The 16,527-nt window shown below is 41.2% G+C and overlaps 6 protein-coding genes across 6 annotated transcripts; 3 read left to right on the plus strand and 3 right to left on the minus strand.

The window, feature by feature from the left end:
- Positions 1-1,368: 1,368 nt before the first annotated feature.
- IL334_005948 (uncharacterized protein) lies at positions 1,369-3,393 on the plus strand (the record flags this gene model as incomplete). Its single annotated transcript, XM_062937654.1, has 6 exons — positions 1,369-1,472; positions 1,585-1,794; positions 1,890-2,078; positions 2,155-2,836; positions 2,911-3,254; positions 3,336-3,393. The coding sequence occupies 6 exons, from the start codon at positions 1,369-1,371 to the stop codon at positions 3,391-3,393; spliced, it is 1,587 nt and encodes a 528-aa protein (XP_062793705.1).
- A 795-nt stretch (positions 3,394-4,188) lies between these two features.
- On the plus strand, positions 4,189-7,946 carry IL334_005949 (uncharacterized protein; the record flags this gene model as incomplete). Its single annotated transcript, XM_062937655.1, has 5 exons — positions 4,189-4,507; positions 4,574-5,340; positions 5,438-7,622; positions 7,681-7,841; positions 7,905-7,946. The coding sequence occupies 5 exons, from the start codon at positions 4,189-4,191 to the stop codon at positions 7,944-7,946; spliced, it is 3,474 nt and encodes a 1,157-aa protein (XP_062793706.1).
- A 156-nt stretch (positions 7,947-8,102) lies between these two features.
- Positions 8,103-9,484, minus strand: IL334_005950 (uncharacterized protein; the record flags this gene model as incomplete). Its single annotated transcript, XM_062937656.1, has 3 exons — positions 8,103-8,953; positions 9,047-9,260; positions 9,353-9,484. 3 exons carry the CDS (start codon positions 9,482-9,484, stop codon positions 8,103-8,105), a joined length of 1,197 nt encoding a protein of 398 aa, XP_062793707.1.
- A 1,026-nt stretch (positions 9,485-10,510) lies between these two features.
- Positions 10,511-13,892, minus strand: IL334_005951 (uncharacterized protein; the record flags this gene model as incomplete). Its single annotated transcript, XM_062937657.1, has 9 exons — positions 10,511-11,351; positions 11,418-11,641; positions 11,707-11,808; positions 11,877-12,221; positions 12,280-12,409; positions 12,464-12,615; positions 12,702-13,639; positions 13,695-13,764; positions 13,821-13,892. The coding sequence occupies 9 exons, from the start codon at positions 13,890-13,892 to the stop codon at positions 10,511-10,513; spliced, it is 2,874 nt and encodes a 957-aa protein (XP_062793708.1).
- Positions 13,893-14,213: 321 nt separating this feature from the next.
- On the plus strand, positions 14,214-15,095 carry IL334_005952 (V-type ATPase, F subunit; the record flags this gene model as incomplete). Its single annotated transcript, XM_062937658.1, has 5 exons — positions 14,214-14,273; positions 14,347-14,428; positions 14,528-14,610; positions 14,696-14,783; positions 15,043-15,095. 5 exons carry the CDS (start codon positions 14,214-14,216, stop codon positions 15,093-15,095), a joined length of 366 nt encoding a protein of 121 aa, XP_062793709.1.
- Positions 15,096-15,444: 349 nt separating this feature from the next.
- On the minus strand, positions 15,445-16,281 carry IL334_005953 (uncharacterized protein; the record flags this gene model as incomplete). The annotated part of the gene is made up of 3 exons (XM_062937659.1): positions 15,445-15,766; positions 15,857-16,023; positions 16,117-16,281. 3 exons carry the CDS (start codon positions 16,279-16,281, stop codon positions 15,445-15,447), a joined length of 654 nt encoding a protein of 217 aa, XP_062793710.1.
- Between the last annotated feature and the right edge of the window lie 246 nt (positions 16,282-16,527).

Consider the following 16,527-nt stretch of genomic DNA (forward strand, 5'->3'; position numbering starts at 1 on the left):
TTGTGTCACGTGACTGCAGGGGGGAGAACTACTGAAAACGGAGATGAGGGCTTAACTCCATACCACCACGAGCCTGGAATCAAAATGGGGGCCGTACTCTCGCTACTTACGTAACTATCATAGGTGCCATTCAACAAAAAGGCATAGTTACGCGCCAATCTGATTTTTTCAATTTTCATTTTCATTTTCCTGTATTTTATTTGTTTTTTTCATCGTACGATTTATTTTGTTTGTGATTTGGTGGATGGTGCTGGTTGTTGGCGTGTGAAAATTGATTCGAGTGATCCGGAAAGATAGCATCGACGCTACGGGGATATTCCGGTTTAGACCGAGAGCATTAATTGTATGTACGTATGTACGTATGTAATGCTTGGCTCCAGGAAGATTTGTTGGATTTCTCATATTGATAATAAATACGAGTATGCAAAAGAATCTTTTCTTACGTTGACTGTAAACCCATCTCGTACAACCTACCACCTCTTCAAGGATTCCCATTAACATCGATCTTTGTAGTTTTGATCATCATTCTCATCATCACCTTTGTCCATATCATCGACTTTTGATCTGATAATAACCACCAACCAATCAAACACAAAAGTGGAAAGTGAGAAAAGCCAAGAATCCGATACCTCGGGTATAACCGATTTAACAGTACTTTTTAGTCTTACCAAGATTATTCAGTTTAAAAAAAAGGGTTTTCCATTTTCCTTCGAAATATACAACATCAACAACAAGGACAGAGATTTTTATCATCACTTTTTATTTCCTTTTTTTTTGGGTTGTTGTTGTTGTTACACTTTCTTGTCGAACATTGACAATTTCTATCTGACCCACTGTGTTGAGCCCACCGTGTTACGACAGGGTCGGTATACGTATAAAGACCAAATCATACATTAGATCGAAAATCTGCAATAGACATAAAAGGTGAGTCTTTTTTAATTCCCCATACATCACATCTTCTCGTTGTGGCAGACGAAGAAAGATCCTTGTGTGGATTTTTATACATATATACTTCATGTATGGGCGGAAGTGGCTTGATTTAAGCCAAGCCAAGAATCAAATCGGATCCTCTCCACCTAACCCAATCCAATCCCTCGCCTGACTACATGCTGTTACATCTTTGTTGTCGATATAGAAAGGAATGATCAGCTGATACATGGTTTATCGTACCACCCCCTCTCCCCTTCTAATTCCACAATTCGCGAAAATCATCCTTTGGCCTATCATTATCGTACCACCTCCTCTACGTACTTCCCGATCGATCGATCATTAAAATCATACTTCATCCATCATCCTCTCAACTATCTTTCATCCTATACCCTCCACTCTCTCCAATATCCACTGCCTACCTCAATCGACAGACCAAACATGGCGTCCCAAACTATTGTACGACCCACTTCGTTGGTTGATCTCTCATCTATGAAAACATGGGGATTGGAAGGATTGACAAATGCCAAATTCACATTTGACACGTAAGTTCACTCTTTAATCCCATTTTCTAGAGATGGTGTGCGATCCATTTCAATACGATCCGAGGAAAGAAGCTTACTTTTTGTTGATTCAATCCAAATTTCGCACAATTAGCAAAACGACAACAGCTACTATCCTCATTTCAGTCATCTCCCTTTTACTCATCGAACAATTGGTTTATCGAACAAAGAAAGCTCATTTGCCAGGAGCAAAATGGACCATACCTGTCATTGGTAAATTCGCTGATTCATTAAATCCTTCTTTGGCAAATTATAAAGCTCAATGGAATTCCGGACCTTTAAGTGCTGTTTCCGTGTTCAATATGTGAGTCCATACATCACCACGTTGGACTTGGTTCGATCCTTATGGTTGGATATCCGAACACGCTTTTGGCTGACACCCTGTAATGCCTCTCACAGCTTCATCGTCATCGGTTCTTCTACTGATATGGCCAGAAAGATTCTCAACTCTCCCAATCACGCCGAACCATGTCTCGTCGCTTCAGCTAAGAAAGTTTTGTGTCCCGACAACTGGGTCTTCCTCCATGGAAAGGTTCACGCCGATTACAGAAAAGCTTTAAACGTATTATTCACTAAACAAGCCTTGTCGTGAGTGTTTCCTTCACCGTTTCGTTCTCATCTGGCATTCATGAACGATTTTACTGATCCTCGTCCTCACAATCAGCACCTATCTTCCTATCCAAGAGAGGATCTACAGATCATACTTTAGCAAATGGGTATCTGAGTCCAACTCTAAACCCTATATGATGGAGATGCGAGATCTCAACATGGACACTTCTCTTCAAGTTTTCATCGGACCTTATGTTACCAAAGAGCAAACCGCTGAGATCAACAAGAAATATTGGTTGATCACTGTCGCTTTAGAATTGGTCAATTTCCCATTTGCTATTCCAGGAACTAAAGTCTACAACGCCATTCAAGCTCGAAAAGTATGTATGAAATACCTGGAAGCTGCATCAGCCGCATCAAAAATCAGAATGTCAGATCCCAACGCCGAATCACAATGTTTATTAGATGAGTGGACACAAGCGATGATCCAAGCTAGAAAAGCCAAAGATGATGGTGAAACAACAAAATTACTTTCAAGAGAATATTCAGATAGAGAAATCGCAATGGTCTTATTATCATTCTTATTCGCTTCTCAAGATGCAATGTCCTCTGCTATTGTTTACGCTTTCCAACTCACAGCTGATCATCCTGAAGTCTTAGCTAAAGTCAGAGAAGAGCAATATAGAGTTAGAGGAAACGATTTAGAAAGACCTTTGACTTTGGATATGGTTGATGATATGGTTTATACAAGAGCCGTCGTTAAAGAAGTTTTGAGATTTAGACCTCCTGTTATTATGGTGAGTTTTTTTTGGTTGTAGCATTGTCTCGATGCGCGAGTCGTGCTAATTGGTTTGTTTTATTGGACTATCAGGTCCCATACGAAACCACCAAACCATTCCCTATCACACCTGAGTACACTGTACCTAAAGGATCTATGATTATTCCAGCATTTTGGAATGCTCTTCATGACGAAACATGTTATCCCGAACCTGATTCATTCAAACCTGAAAGATGGTTACCAAACGATGATGGAACTCCACCCATCGCAGATTCCAAACCTCAAAATTATCTGATTTGGGGAAGTGGTCCTCATAAATGTATCGGTGGTCAATACGCTTCAATGCATTTAGCAGCTACTTTGGGTACCGCTTCGGTCCTGATGAATTGGGAACATGAAGTAACGAAAGATTCAGAGGAGATCAAAGTCATTGCCGCGTGAGTTGATTTCGATTTTCTCTTTAAATTCGTATAGGTTTTGTACGAACACAATCGCTGATATCATGTGTGTAATCATAGTATCTTCCCCAAAGATGAACTTCGACTCAAATTCACTACTAGACCTCCTCCATCATAGATTAAAACATCAGTAGAAAAATGCGAATGAAGTATGCAGAAGAGGAGTCCAGACGAAGAAGATTATAGAAGGAAGTTTCATCTATGGGGAATGACCCTACATACCCAACCAATTAACCAACCAATCGATTGAAAGATATCGCTGCTCGATATAGAAGTAATTTGAGGATGTTTTCACAACTTGGCTTTATATGTTATTCGTTTTTTTTATATTAATATTTTCATGATTGTTATGCATTCCTCTATTTATATTATGATTTTTTGTTGATGCGATCCAAAATGTGAATGAATGTTTATGAGATTTTTGATTCCGCTCATTTTGATTGATCATGAAGGCGAGACGCGTTGCACCAAGTTACCGTTGCCATTCGTTAATCTGTTGTTGTTGTTGACGATAGAAAAGAGCGATCGCAGGGGACGAACAAAGATAAATGCACCGCAGGACTGGACAAGAAGCGAAAGAAGAGGCTTGATCGCTACTACACCAACTACGAATGAACAAAGACAGAATTAAAGCACACGGATTATCTCGATTCAACAAAGCTGGGCAACCACCAAATGAAATGGACCTTCAATGATAGATGATACGGACAAACGATACTTTTACGCAAGAAGAAGGGGAAATACCACCATCATTTACCACCATCATTACATATACAAAAATCAGGAAAGCCATCAACTGAGAACGATCAGAACCCACCATATTTCCGAGGAAGCGGTAAGAAACATCAGCGATAAAAAGTAGTTTTGGATATAAAGCTCAGATTTAGTGGATGATAGATGAAACGTAGGCAGAATGGAGGATATGTCAACAATCACAACGAAGAATGATGGATATGAACTGAACTCAGGAGATAGGAATAGGACTATATCTCAATCAAGTATCAGACTGAATGATGTAGAATCCTCAAATATCAATTCATCATATACATATACATATACGAACAGGAACTCACCAAACCCATCAACACCTGAACAAAACACTGTATCACTAGATGAAGGATATCTAGGTGTATCAAATCACAGTACTTATGGCGGTGGTGGTGGTGGTGGTGGTGGTGGCAGATCAAGTAGGATGATAGGTAAATCACCACCGCCACCACCTGGACCACCTCGTAAGTCTTATCACTTGATTCAAAGGTATTCTGGTAGTCGTCCTTGACAAGATCTGTATGATATAGCATCTGATCCTCCACCACTACCGCCTGGACCATCATCCTCCTCCGCGACTTCTTCAACGTCGGCCCATCCATTCGCATCCACACGTCCCAGACCTTCAGCAAGATTATCTTCACTTTCCTCAGTGAGAAAAGCAAGCTTGATTCCTAGTAGACCATCAAGTCCAGCTGGACCTCCTCCGACATCTCAATTACCTCCAATACCCACTCATTCACATTCTACCAAGAGTCCGCCTAACGAGATTCACACAGCTTCAAATTCCGATGCCAGACCAAAACATGGCAGACAATCATCATCATCATCGAGAAGCGTTATTGGAAATCCCCCTTCTACTCCTCCCTCAGTCTCACCCAGATCAAGTTCACTGTTCAATACTAATGCCAATAGCCAAGCTGGACCTTCGGGAACGTCCACTTCCACTTCCACTTCCACTTCTAACTCGGCAGAAGGTCTAGGTACGCCAATAGCACTAAATAGGAAACTTCAAGAGAATGAAAATGACCGTTCACAAATATCTACAGCGCCTGGAAATGCATCAAAACCTCCAAGAACACCTTCACGTCACCTGCTGCAAACAGCCCTTGATTTAGCTCAGAAAGCAGTAGAAATGGATAAGAATAACGATGTTCTAGGGGCATTGGCTGCTTACAGAGAAGCTGTCAACAGACTGAAATCTGTAATGGAACGAGTTGGCGTAGAATCCACTAGTGATAAGAAAGGCGGTAGAAAAGGTAAAAGTGAGGAAGAAGGTCGAACACTAAGAGGTATAGTAAGTCTCTTCCCTGGTTCGCTATCCTCACAAATCATCCCAGAGTGTCGATAAGAAGAGGAGTATGAATTGCTCACGATCTATCTTTGGTATATAGCACGACGCATATGTAGCGCGTATACAGCTTTTATCGTCTTATGAAACAAACGATGAAATAGGAACTGGACCTTCATCTGAAGCTGGACCTTCAGATTATGGTTCCTCCTCTCGAACCCAACATCCTCACCCTTCAGTGTCCACGACGACACTTACTCCCGCCGATGAAGCTACACCTCGACCATCGTTAGATGATGGTGGAATGACAGGTATAGGTAATTTAATGTTATCAGATAACGGAGATCAATCATTCGATACCTCTGGTTCCATCCCCAGTCCAGCTGAATCACAAGCTGCTGCCATTTCACAGCAAATAGCACACTCGAACCATGCTGATCGACTTATCTCGCCACCATCCATCGATGCAACCTTGTATCTAGGAGGACCTTCCCCGACACTACCAACAATAAATCATAGTACAAAGGAGGATCTTTCTTTACAGCAAGCGTTAGACCAAGCCGCCAATGCAAGTGCATCAAGTTCCACCCCACTCAGAGGATCAATACCTAATCTGGGATTAGGTTATCCGACTTCTCCTCCAAATATGGTCCAACACACTCCAGCAAATACCTCAACACCCATGCCGATAAAATCGCATGTCTCCACTAGATCTATTAGTGAAACAGATACTGGTGGATCACCTTCGCCATCGAAATCTCGTTTGAAAAGACCAAATAGACCTTCGATGGGATTAGATATGGAAGCTGATTTGACTGGGATAGATGGTGTAGACGACGGAGTAGAAATGTTAGCTCGAACTCCAAGAGAAAGCCACATACCTTCCGGCTCATTCAGAAACGAAAGAAGATCATCAACAGCAAGTCAAGGTGTCATACCACCTTCACCAAGATCAATACATAGTAACAGTAATGATGAAAGAGATAGACCTCTACCACCTCTACCCCATTCAGCACCCATGATAGATCCAATGACCGGTCTGCCGATTATGAATGATAGGAAAACAAATTTGATAGGCGTTTCAAAACCTCTCCCTACTCCTGCTCCAACTGGTGCACTATTGGTATCACCCACTACTGATCAAGGCACGATCTCTCAAAGAAGACAATCACGTCCACTTTCTGGCACACTGAGTGCTCTCATGAATCATGATCAACAATCACAAGCATCAACTCAGTTCCCTACACAGCCTCAATTCTCGGTCTCAAGCTCCAATTCTTCCATCCGTTCCATCTCACAAACAAGCGTGAGTACAAGAGTAAGAGCGAAGTCACAACCTGGACAAAGACCCATCAATGATAACGGGCCTATTATCCCTCCAATACCAAGTGGTCAAATAAGACATAAGGCTTCATTCTCTTCCTCATCACAGCTAGGTATAGGAATAATACCTCAGATACCTCGACAATCTTCAACAACATCTCCTGGTAATCTTAGGATTGATACTGCTCACAATAATGGAAAGGAGCACGGACAGGGGAAATTAGCTCCTCCACTGAACATAACCGCTAGATCTGGTTCACCACGTTCTTTACCGCCTTTACCTGATACAGCGATTTCGGGGTCATTGATGTCTCCGATGCCTGAATTACAACCATCAGAAGTGATTCATCGACCATTCCATCTACTGCGGGTACTTCATTCCTCCATGGATCCTGAATCGGCGGGGTCATATATGACTGGAACCATCCATGTTCCATCTGCAGTGTGGAATCCTTCCAACTGGTCAAAAACATCCAAAAGTCAACTCACACCACCTAAGATAATAGCACAAGAGATCAAAGTGAAATGCATGGAATCTCTAATACTTCATTTAGAATCAATCAGGATAACAGGACAATCGTTTTTCAATGGACCGAAAACCAAGAAAAGAGTAAACGGTGGTGGGATTGAAGGAAATAAAATAGCTGAAGAATTCTGTTTGTCATTAGATGAATTAGATGAAGAAATGGATATCACATGCAAGTTATTAAGCAAGAATGGTGTTTTATCTAATAACTCAAATTCGAATTTTGCAAGTTGGAAAAGTGGGAACAATAATGGTAATATTCACAACAGCGGGAAATCAAAATCGCTGAAAGGTTCTTCATGGAGTTCAAGAATATCTAGATCAGTAGATAAGATGACCAGTTCATCAAGAAATTCAAATAATGATAAACTTAATTCAGATTCAACTGATAAATACGTCGATCTCTTGTCTAACCTGTGCATGGGAGTTCAAGTTATAAGTGAGTATCAAGATACCTTTTTGTGAGAATTACAGCTAATTCATCTTTCTGCGTCCAGACGATCACCTTCTCAACTTCACCTCGGGAGAATGCACACCTGCATACGCGGCATTGCCCGAAAAACCATATCGGAATATCGAGTCTCGATTGAGAAGAACAGCAGATTTCGTCGGAATGATAATCGTGCCCTTCGTTCTGGACGATTTCAAACAATTCTTCGTGAGTGGCATTGGATCATCTCATCTCTTTGATTTTCAGTTGTGACTGACAGAGGCACTATAGTTGAGATACTTGAAAGGAGGTGTCAAATATCTGGAAGATTAGAGGTGAAGTGCATGAGTGCATGAGTGCATGAGTGAGAAGATGTCAGAATGACTGCACTTGCTGTCACATAGCTGTCTTGACTTTTTGGGTTTATGCAATTTTATGCCATTATCAATCAATTTTTACATACTCTCATGATCGAAGTAATTCCGTTTGTCACAGCCTCAAGGCCCTTTCAAGGACTGCTTTACTATCCTCTTTCTCATCCATAGCTCTTCTCAACGTTGTTCTTCTGGTATGATCTTTCGTCGACGTGCTAGGAATAGTACCGTCTGATACTGGCGAAGTAGGAGTATAGGTACTAGTGTTGGTATTAGTGGTACTCTGTGGAGAAGTAGACTGGAATGGCGAAGTGGAAGATGGAGAATCTTCCCCTGCGGAAGATGATTGAGTGTAATTGTGTTGATAAGGTGGTGGAGGAATATAAGGCCCAACATCCCTTTCAGGTTCGATTTGTATCTCTGGTCGTGTTGTACGGGGCTGTGTCTGTATTTCTGTCATCTGTTGTTGTTGTTGTCGTTGTTGTTGTTGTTGTTGTTGTTGTTGTTGTTGTTGTTGTTGTTGTTGTTGTTGTTGTTGTTGTTGTTGTTGTTGTTGTTGTTGTTGTTGTGGACGTCGATCTTGATTAACGATAAAAGGTGTAATATTCTCTTCATCACTCCCACTTTTATTTTTATTTTTATTCCTGTTGGTATTTTGATTTAATTTGATATCTCTTCTCATTAATTCACCTAAAGACCATTTCCACAATTTTTTTTCATTATTCCGTGTCAAAGAAGATTTATTCAATGATAATCTAGTTACAACTTTTCTAATCCACCAAATCCAGACCAATATAGCGAAGCAGTGGATTGACGATAAGGCAATGACGGCTGTCATGGTACTGCATTGTCTCTGAATTGACATGAACGATTTAGATGAGTAGGTGGATGCTGATTTTCCTAATTCGTACGATAGAAGCGAACAATATTCTGGTCCTCCTAATACTCCCGCCATTATCGCGCTTACTTGCGATGGCGGGGACCAAGTATAAAGTAATATAATAATACATCATCAGTTCAGTTTTTCATTTGAACAAGTTGGTAGATTATTGAACTCACTCAGACAAGCCAGAGCTTGAAACGACAGATAAGTAATTTCACCCCATGCTCTATCCCATTTTGTTTTTCTCGATCTAGCAGTTAATCCAATGGCAGCAGGCACATAAATGATCATTAATAAACCTGAAAATCCATGTATAATCATCAAGACGAAATTCGTCGTCAATATGAACGTTATCAGAAATATCAATACGACTAATATCATATGAGCACTCTGACGAAGATGGAAAAAGTCAGCAACACACAACGAAAACAGATTACAGATTGCTGGTTGTATCATCAGGACAAAGACCAAAGTTGACTTACAAGTGCAAAATACCTGATGATGGTGGATCTAGTTTTCTTAGGTTTCATCAAATCATCATCGACATCATCATGTTCGTGGTCGTGGTCGTTGATTGTACCGTTCTCTATAGCCGAATAATCTTCATTGGGCATCTTGGTCAATGACGGATCAGTGGTACCCGAGTCGAGTCGAGTCGAGGAGGGGCGAGGCGAGGCGGAAAGTTTGTTTTTGTTCAGATGAAGACGGTTTGAAATTCCAAATACCAAGTTGATAGGATATTGTCCTATGATATGTTCTTCTGTTCTTCTGGTCGTTGTCAATGGGATTGTTGACAAACACAATTGAGGATTTGAATTCTGTTTGCAATCAAGACAAGATGTTTGTTCAATCAAAGCGAAGTTGTTCCCAATTCATCAATTCTGAATGATAATGGTCAGTTCTCATTCATTTTGTAAACAGATAAAAACACTTGTCAACTTGATACTGCTCTCGGGATACGATGCTAAATATAGTCAAGTCGTGGTCGTTGGGAAGGGCCTTAATCCCCTTCCCTGTTCGCTGTGCTACTACTCGTACTCGTAGAGTTATCGGACTCCAATTGTTTTAAGAGTGATCGGGGGGGGTCCCGAATCATCATGATTCATTACGGCACTTCAATGAAAATGACAATTCAATCGACGCTAAAATCACATAAGAGTAATTGGAGATCGGAGTAACTGAGCGGAGCGGGATACAACTCCCCCCATTATTCACCTTACTCCTCCTCCTCCTCCTCCTCCTCCTGCTCCTGCTCCATCCCTCGCTCTTCTTCACTCTTTTAATCGCATCGCATCTTGCATTCCGAAACAAACAAAGGGGGGAGCGTGGATTAGATTATGATCTCACGTTACAGGAGTACGAGTATGAAGAGTGGATAATTGTTTTTCAATTACGTTTCAGGTACAGACTACGAGTAGTGCTCGACACCAAAATCAATTCGGAAGCTTTTCTTTAACTCGAAACATCATTCGTTCAACTGTTTGCAGCACAGCATTTTCAGACACTCGTACCTGTGATCAATTGGCACAACCACTACTCGTAGTGTACAAGTATACGTCCACAAGGTCAAATGCGAGCAAATTCCAAGTCTGGGATGTTTGGCTGGTAGATATGTTCAAAACATGCATGACGAAGGGAGTTCACAGCAATCTATCCAGTCTACTTAGATCAAATCTACTTCTCAATTCCTCATCATCCCTGAAATTCCTCACCAGGTTCTCCAGAAACTCTCTCTGGTGAACAGACAGCTTCTGACCTTCGCCAAACCTCTTCTTGTTCTTCTTACTTACATTTGCGTTGCCGATACCATTCTCATCGTTATCTACTGGTTTCGAGAGTTGTGTTTCTACTTCATCTATCAAGTTTGATATTATCTCATTCCCATTTACGCCATTGTGGGATGTATCCGTTCGAATAGTTGAGTGAACTATTAAACTTCGCTTGATAATCGGGATGAGGGGCGAAGATGGAGTAGAACCAGAACTGGAATTGAATTTTGACGGGAGCCATAAATCGATTAATACATCAATCAAAGGATTTCTGTTTTTTCCAAGTTTTAATGATAAAATCAACGATATTACTCCATTCAGGTTATCGACAGGCGAAACTTGAGGCAGATTGATTTCATCCATTATACAGTTTATAGATTCTGAATCACCTTGCCAGGATAATGACATCTCCAGAGAATCAAAGATAGTTTTCTCCCATCGTGGAGGGGCGAGTTCAACTTGTCTTACTAGTTGCAGTGCGCTTCTCAAAGGGGTTTCGACGACGGTTAGAGGAGCATGAAGACCTGAGGAATCAAGTTTGTTTCGAATACTACTGAAATCAAAATTTGACGATGCGATTACCTGGGTCAAACCACTTGCGGGACTGAGTAGATCATTCAACGATGTGGCATTAACTCGAACTAAAGCTTCAGGACAAGAGTGACCTAGGATCAGGTCCTGTAGCACTACCAGATGAAGCGCTGATAATAGTCTGGTTACGAATGCCAGTAAATCAGCTGAATTGCCTGAACAATGATCCCACTGTCAGCTGGCTTACCCTTGTCTTCGTATCTCCCTACATAACCATCCTACTACTCCACCCAGACACCAACTCAGTAATGGCTGAGAGAAGTACGATAATCCACTATGTAAAGTATCGAGATCAATCTGAGCCGCCGCTACCGCCGCTATGGCTTGCTGTATCAGTGTCGGAGCCAGCTTATAAAGCTTCTGGGGTGGTGTAGCTAGTAGTATTGCGTCTTCGATACCGTCTGATCCAAACTGCGATTTAACTCAGATCAGCAAACATCAATTTGATCGTAGCGTTCGGCCAATGCCAAACGTACAATAGCTTTTACCCATCCATTCATACACTCCTTATCGTCCATTGACAGACTAGAAAAGCTGATTGCACATCTAGCATCTTCAAGTAAAGGAGGTAGAGGAAGCTAGACAGGTCACCATATCAATATTGTAGGCATCAATGCAGTTATCTCTGACAGAAGATTGAACATACTTTGTAATGAGCGACAAAGGCTTCTACCAAAGCCACACCTTCACCAAACCTAGTCAAACTTCCTTGAGGGTCATCTCCTCTACTAGCTTCGTCCACACCTAGGTCGAGCAATTGTCTCTCCATAATGCGCAATAACGTTAAGGGGAGTATGTGATGTTCAAGAACAGCTAAGAGACCAGATTGTGAAGCGACAAAGTTGAAAAGGTTTTCTGGAGGTTGGACAACGGGACAAGATTTGATTGTCTGAATAAGCTCCGAGGCGAAAGCCGATGAGGCAGAGAACGAGTATTGTATGGTATGTACCAGAGGGGGTAGATGAGAGTGAGTTTCAGATGATAATCGATTCTGTGTATGCATTACAATCAGCTGGCAGTCCGGTAGAATGGATATACATTTAACTGACGATTAATGATTCTCCTGGCGTAAATGTGTAGGCCGTGACTCCTGGAGCTATAACTCCTGCTTGCTCATGGTTGATCAAATTCAGTTGTATCAAACGGGAAATCAAGGTTTCTTGCAGTGAATACAAACTCCTAAATAGTGGCTTCAGTATGTATCCGAGACAGTATTGATAAGTCGCAGCTCACCATCCATCCAGGGGTGTGAATCCACTTCCCTCCTCCTGATTTTCAGCTTGATCGATAAGATTACTATACTTCTGCTCAAGCTGTTCGGAGAAGGTCTGCATTGAAGGCGAGAGTTGTTGGTACAGTGTGGCCAAGGGAGAGATGATATCGTCCTGTATAAGCACGTTCAGTAATGACGACATGTTTGACAATCATGGAACTGCCGGCATGCATAAGAAAGTTGGAGGTATTGACTTACGGGAAAAGGGAGACTTGCGTCTGAATGATCCTTCCACCATTTGAACAGTCCACATACATCTTCCGATAATACGCCCCACAGTTTTGCAGCATCCATGGTTTCCACACTTGAGTTTGTTAAATCCTGTATCATAATATCCAGTAATGTTCTTACGAATTCGGTTGCATCATTGGTAAACTCCGACGCTAACTTTAAGATTGTTTTCCAAGATTGTTTCGGTTCTCCTCTCCCTTCTTCATAGTTTGGATCACTCATCCAGCTATTCGACCTTTGGGCCCATTCTATGAGTAGTGTTAAAGCTGATCTCAATGGTAATCTGTGATATATCTGTTGAGAATCAGTGTTATTGTCAACGTCATTCATCTGAACATCTTGTATTATATCTTGAGTAGCTAAATCAGCCATCAATCCACTCAATGTATTCCTTAATGGACCACCGATTTCTTCAGGTAACGAAGGTAGTAACTGACCTGCTTCTAGTCCCACATCTAATGAAGGTGCAGGGAATGGTGCTAATACAGAAACGATCTTGGATACCAAAGTAGTTATAGATGAAGAAGGGTATGTCGAACATATCCGAAGTAATGGAAGGAGTAGAGCGAGTGTACTAATTTGGTTATTGTTTGATGGTGGAGAAGATGTAGATGCATTTGCTGAAGCTGATGTACCTACATCTGGTATTGATGTACTGGAAGTAGAGGTAGGATTAGGTGATGAAAGTATTGAAGGTATACTGTCTTCTAATCCTGTTGAATGAGTTAAAAGGATATTCGATATTGATGTCAGCGAAGATATATTAGGTTGATCAAGGTCCGATAAACGGAATAGAAGATGTATCAAGGTGGTTCTGGATGTTAAGATGGGTGATTCAAGTAGTTTCGAGAGGTAAGAGAGGATCAGTGCAGGTGGGTAAGGTAAAAGGTGAGGAAGAATGGCAGCTGTTTAAGTGGTATTAGCTGTATTGCTTGTTGTCGGAATGACATTTAAACATACAAGCTACTGCGTTTTCGGTCCCTTGTCGATCGGGCGAATCGACAACTCGTTTCTGAATGAGCTTGACGAACTGTCTATGCTTTCAATATATGCCGGTAACAGTATTGATTGAACAAGAGAGCTTACCTTTTTAGGAGGAACTGCTCGAGCGTAGGCTCTGCTCACAAGTTCTGGAAGCGATAGATCTTCGTAGACCATTTTCGTCTTCCTCTTTCCACTTCCTCTTTACTATTTTATCGGCTGGCCGAATGCTGCTAAGCTACGTGAGAGGAGAGAGCAACGATGTTCCTTCCAATCGTTAAAAAGGTATCTGGAAATAGTTTTGTTGATGATAATCAAGTTAATCCGGCACAACTTCCCCGCAATAAGTCATTCTGGGCGGACATCGCCGACTGCTTTCCAAGGTAGTAGTACTAAGTTAGCTGGTATACCATCTACCATCCCATCCCCCTGGTCCATTCAAATAGATCCCTTCTCTCTCCTTTCTCTCCTGTCCCCACTAATCCTGCAGAAATCAACATGGCCACCACGACAACGAACCCCAAAGATAGAACTCTACTGGCGGTAATAGGTGACGAGGTATGCAACGTCTCGTCTTGCTGAACGAGTCAACGTGAATCGTCACTGACATATGACATAATTGGGTTAAAAGGATTCCGTCACTGGACTGCTGTTAGCTGGTATAGGACATGTAGATCAAAATCAGAAGAAGAATTTCTTAATTGTAGATGGGAGTGAGTTCTTCATGAATTCAGAAGACTCGACTCATGAATCATATACATGATATGAGGTTATACAAGATGTCGAAGTACTAATTGATGGGGATAACGTAGAAACTCAAACAAACGTTATAGAATCCGCTTTTCAAGAATTCACAGAACGTAAAGATGTTGCTATCTTACTCATAAATCAACATGTGAGTTGACCAAATTGAAATTGGTATGGAGAATGGGAGGAGGAATGTCAAATCATACTGATTCTTGTGAGATTGAATTTTACAGGTCGCAGAGAAGATAAGACCTACTGTAGATAGATACCAAGCTGCTTTCCCTGCTCTGTTAGAAATCCCAAGTAAAGAACATCCTTATGGTGAGTATCTCATATCACTCGGCTGTCTTTGCTGTGCTGCATGCGAGATAGAGCAGGTGGAGGAGGGGGCAGCGGTGCTTGGGATGTATTATAGCCTACAGAAGGAGCACATCAAAGATAGATGAGAACGGAAAACAGTATGGACTCTGATCCATGACTCGAGACAAGGTCGGAATAGCTAGAGAAGGAGGACAACGGGCTTGATATTGGATGAGACAAGTAGAAGCTTAGGAAAGCTAATCACGTTCTTCTCCTATAGACCCAGCTAAGGACTCAGTATTGAAACGAGTCCAAAAGCTTCGAGGTGATTAAGCTTGATGCTTTTCGTCATCTTATTTCCTTATCGCTTTCACGAGACAAAAACACACTTCATTATCCTGTCCGGCATGCTAAACCTACGAGCTACCTTTGTATTCATCTAGATGTGCAGTATGCATGTGATATCATGTAACGAAATATATCGCTCTTTTCGTGTCGAGTTACCGCTATGATCCACTGAGAACGTGCTTGAATACAAAGGTATGAATCGGCGAGCAAAGTAAGGGACATAGAAATACAACATAAATTCATCATATGGATTGTACATAACAGTTCAGCATAAATTGCTTACCCAATTTTCATTTCTGACTATGATTTCAAGTCGAAAGTGTTCTATTTGATATTATTGTTTCTCTAATGATTCAACTTCTTCTTTTAATGATTCATGTTTTCTTCTTAATGGTTTGACTTCACCTTCCATAGCTTTACATGCCATTTCTAACTGTACAGTTGAACCTATTAAGTCTTGCCATCTACTTTCTAATTTACTTAAATGTTTTCCTGTATCTTCTTGGAAAACCCTTCTTGATCTATTGACATCCGTCACATTCTCTTTCAAATTGTTCAGGGAAGATTGTAATTCTGTTAACTGTGAATTCAATTGATAGTTTCGAATCAACCATGCATTTGGTCCGTGAGATGAGAGTATTGATGTATTTTCGATTCTACAGGTTTAAATTAGATTTTTAGCAATTATCTCTTTTCATGTAGCGCATGATAAGTGGATGAGATTGAAGTGAGATAACCAAACTAACCTTAAAGCCATATGGCCTTCTCCTATCCTACTTTGTTTTTCCGCCTTCTCCAACTCATCTAAAGTGGGTTCTTCACCTATAGTTGGAGGTTGATATTTCGATGTATCAATACCTCTTATTGGTTTTGATGGATATCCATCTAATAATGCTGATAGTTCGGTTGATTTCTGTACATTTGATCAGGGCCATTGTAAGCTGAAACTCTTCGACTCGACTACTTATCATGACGACAATCAGTGTGTGCTGTAATTCACACTCACAGGAAATACTTCTATCGTCCTTGGTAATCTCTCATCATCATCGTTTATTTGAGGAGTCTTTCTCAGTTCAGCTTCTATCAAAGCTTGAGCTGCTGCTTTTGCTGATGGATCGTCTAGTTGCTTGTCGTAGTATGGTAGAGCGTCTATATAGCTTAAAGAGGACATGGTAGATATGACTTGAATTGCTGTTGATTCGAGTGATAGATATGTGAGCAAGAATGAACCTTTTTGATCGTGGATCATTAACGTTGTAAATGTGAAGACGGGATCAAAATCCAAAAGATAATGCGTGGTACAAAAGTGTCGGCGTTATCCGGCGATAACGTGAGTGTGGTTTTTAATAGTCACACTTCACCTCCACTGTTGTTCTTCACTTCATCCCATCTACTCTCTCTCTCTTCTCTCTCTCTC

Source organism: Kwoniella shivajii, chromosome 8 (genome assembly GCF_035658355.1).
Source record: "Kwoniella shivajii chromosome 8, complete sequence".
Classification (NCBI taxonomy): domain Eukaryota; kingdom Fungi; phylum Basidiomycota; class Tremellomycetes; order Tremellales; family Cryptococcaceae; genus Kwoniella; species Kwoniella shivajii.